The sequence below is a fragment of the Malania oleifera genome, chromosome 12 (genome assembly GCF_029873635.1).
Source record: "Malania oleifera isolate guangnan ecotype guangnan chromosome 12, ASM2987363v1, whole genome shotgun sequence".
Classification (NCBI taxonomy): domain Eukaryota; kingdom Viridiplantae; phylum Streptophyta; class Magnoliopsida; order Santalales; family Ximeniaceae; genus Malania; species Malania oleifera.
In genome coordinates this window covers 15,523,149-15,526,994 of record NC_080428.1, presented here as the reverse complement: position 1 = coordinate 15,526,994, position 3,846 = coordinate 15,523,149, and the positions used below count along the sequence as shown (strand labels likewise).

General features: G+C 38.5%; 1 protein-coding gene across 1 annotated transcript; it reads right to left on the bottom strand.

Moving 5' to 3' along the window:
* Positions 1-1,985: 1,985 nt before the first annotated feature.
* On the bottom strand, positions 1,986-3,625 carry LOC131145109 (F-box protein At5g07610-like). Its single transcript, XM_058094193.1, has one exon. It carries the CDS (start codon positions 3,444-3,446, stop codon positions 2,253-2,255), a length of 1,194 nt encoding a protein of 397 aa, XP_057950176.1. The 5' UTR covers positions 3,447-3,625; the 3' UTR covers positions 1,986-2,252.
* Positions 3,626-3,846: the final 221 nt, after the last annotated feature.

Sequence of the window (3,846 nt, the reverse complement as noted above, 5' to 3'; positions counted from 1 at the left end):
GTCCAATTAGACAAGATGAAATCAACTAGACAACAAAATAAAAAAGGAAAAAAAAATGGCAGAAAAATAGTGGTTACTTTTACCTTCTCATTGAACAAATTTGATGTTAAGATGAACAAGTTTGATTCTGACTTAGTACCATTATATCACTCTTTGATCCTAATCATTGCGACCTTTCAGCCGCTAAAGAAGAGGTTGCAAAACAAGAAGAGGTAGTTGAGGAAACAACAATTAATTAAGACTGAATAGGTGGATCCTCAAAATTACAGCCCAAGCCCCAACAAGTTGAATTAACCATTGCATTCAAAATCCTTTCATACAGTGCCCTTTTTGACATAAAAAACTACTTCCTTTTGAAATTGCCACCATATGTTGGCCTCCTTCGAGTTTGCTTAGAACCTAGGTTCTTCATCCTTAGGGATTTTAAGAGTTAATGTAACTTGAAGTCATTCCAACTATTTCAATTATATTTTCATTTGATTGTTTAGGATATTCTTATATATCAAGGACATATCTTCAAGGTTCTAGAACATTATTATTTAGGAAGCAAGATTTATTGTATTATTATTAGAACTAGTTTTTAGCTTATTTAGGTTTCCTAGATTAGTTTGCTTATCTTATGAGCATTGTAAGCCTAGCTACCAAAAAAGGTCCTTCATCTCAGTTTTTATTCAAGATTTGAATTGAGAATTGATATTGGCCCTGCATCACCATAACCGATATATCATTTTTTTTTAACTGCTTGGTGGTCAGCAATGCGCATCAAGGTATCCAATAATTAGGGTCTGTTTAGCTATGAAAAAACAATTATTTTTCATTTTCAGTTTTCCATTAAATACAAAAATGCAGTCTTGTTTTCAAGTTTTTCAACATTTGTACAAAAAAGATGGAAAAAAAATTCATTTTCCAGCTTTCTGTATAAATGTTAACTAGAAATAAGTTGATGTTATGATAATTTTTTTAAAAAAAATTTCCACAAGTGAATTGCCCCTTAGCATTTTCCAAAACATTTTTTTATCCTTCTCCCTGACAGAATGTATGATTGAGAATCAAATATGGTTATCATGGAAGGCTCATTCTACCAAGAATAAAATGCAGAGAGCTTGATAATTGAGCTGAAACATAATAAAAGCAGTTTAAGATAAAATAGCATTAATAATTGATCATTTTTTTCCTTCATAAAGAATTAATGAGAACTCATCAATTTACTCTCATTATATTTACTTAATGAAATATAAAAATGCCAGGCTGACTCTAGGTGCTAGGTTAGGTGTTATACCATCGTGTATTCCCTTTCACTCTCTTCATTCTGCCAAGAATTGAGCATCTTCCAATTCTTCTTCTCTCTATATTCTCCCTTCATTATCTTTATATCTTACTCTCTTCATCCTACATCACTGAATCTTGTAGCTTGTTTTTTATTTAAATTTTATTGCCAGAAAAGAGGCAAGGAAGGAGATCTCTCCTCCCATGTAAGACCTATATGTTAAGAATGAAAGCAAAAAGGAAAAATGATCTCCTAATGAAGTCACTAAGTAATAAGAAGATATGCATGGTATAAGAAGATTTCCTAATAAAATCTCTAAAGTGGTATCCTTTTTTCACTAAGCATCTTGGTTGCCTAATTTGGAAGTACCTGAAAATGACCCCTTTGATTGACAAATAATGTCATAAATTGACCTCATATAAGGGCTTCTAAAGAACTATTTTCAATGAAGTTGAAATCAGAGCAACCATCTTCAACCAAGAAGCTTAAAATCCTCATGAGAATCGCACACCTTGACATATATCAAAGGATGTAAGAAACAAGAAGCCTCATCCTAAGTTGATTTCTAACATCGGATTCAGCAAGGCGAAAACATATGCATCTTCAAAGCCTTACATGCATCCAATAAAGTTTAAAAAAAAAAAAAATACAGCACTGATTACAATGAGATCCATCATCAAATTAAACTCATATAAGTTGTCCATGCCAAAAGAGGAAATTAAGCAACAAGAAACAACTTGAAATTCCTTAATGACAGTTCAGGAACCACAATAAGTACTTGACTTAGGATATATAAACCACACACATGGATAGGTCATAACTGTTGCAAGGAAAAGGGAAATTATCCAGCAGGAATTAAAGAAACACACAAACAGAGTCTAGTACAGTACCAAATATAGCACGATCACTACCACACCACACCACAAGCATGCTAATTATTATTTTATCATCAACACCCGCAACAGTCGCAGATATATGAAGAGGATCAGACACAGGAGAGAGACTCGATGTATTGAAAAGCATCATACCATCCATATTGCAACGAACCCTTTATGTCTCCGCAGGTTGGCTCCACATCCTGAAGCCTCTTGTAACTCATGTCCTTCAGGTTGAACAATATGATCTTCCCAGGAATGTGCAGCACCAGAGACGCTGCATCATCGTCTTCCTCGCGAACCAGCGACAGCACAAAGAATGTAAAGTAACCCACATTATAAAACGGTGCATGATATTCCGGATAAACCTCCGTAAATGCGTTTCTGATCGGACGGAGATCGATCTGATACTTCACGCGCCAACCGCAGTAGTCTTTCTCCATCTCAAATACTTTGAAGTGCACAATTGGTGACTCGCATAATTCAATGAGATGCAGATGCCCTCCGGACTCACCGAAGTATTGAAACCTGGTTCCTTCAAGTTCGAAAGGGAGTGGGATTGTTCCGAAGCGCTCTTGCTCCAGGTTGTAGTAGAAAACCTTACCCAATCCAACCCAAATACTCGAACCGTTCCAGAAAACCCCCTTCCCAAACACCATTCTCAGCTGCGATGTGAACGGAGCCCCGGACAGCCTCCACTTCCCAGTCTCCGACGAGTAAATCTCCGTTTGATAGCAATACACCGAGACTTCGGTGCTCCGAACACAAACGACCTGGTAGTTAGGCGATTTCGCAGGATCGAACGCTAAATTTATGGCGAGAACAGTTGGACTATCACCTCCGACCAGAGCCGGGAGCTCCAAGAACTTACTGGTAGAGGGGTTGTAGATGTAATAGAGGAAATTGGAGTCAACACACCCGCGGCTGGAACACAGAAGCAAGCCATTGCAGGACTGCAAAATCGTCAGACCCGAAGGTATTTCCACAAAACCGATAGATTTTAAGGGATCGTCAGCGTCGGAGGCGCCTCCGAAAGAGACGAAATCGAATTCGAATTCGGGTTCCATGAGTCCGTAGCGGCTGCGACCGTAGGAGGAGCGGCGGAGGAAGAGGGCGGAGGCGGAACGGATGTTCCGGCGAGCGTGGCGGTGGGAGAAGCTGCGGCCGGAGATGAGAGCGAGCCATTGCTTGGAGACGCACTGGAACCTGATAAGGGGTCTGACGGGAAGGCGAACGAAGATCTCGGCTAAGAGGTCATCGTTGGAGGCGATTACCTCGGCAGAGGATACAACCCTAGGCGCCATTGTCGTCGGAAATCGCAGCTGAATTGGTGGTGTATCAGAACAGAACCCCCCAGGGTGGAAAATGAAGGACGAGCTTTGAAGGTGGATGGCTGCTTTTGGGGCCAGTGGCAGGTGGGACAATGCACTTGCCCAAAGAGAAACAAAATATTAGTCAATTCACTGTCCGTTGTGAACGCAATGCTAATAAAAAATAATTTCCTTAGAAAGTTATTGTACAATTTTGGGTACTGACGTGTGTATGAGTTTTTTGCCAAAAAAGTAACTATATATAAAACTCATATATATATATATACACACTAATTTTTTTCCAAATTTATCATTTTTTAAAAAAATATATTAAATAATATCCTATTTATTTCAAACGTAATCTCGCTACTTGATCCAGTAAGATTTAAACAAA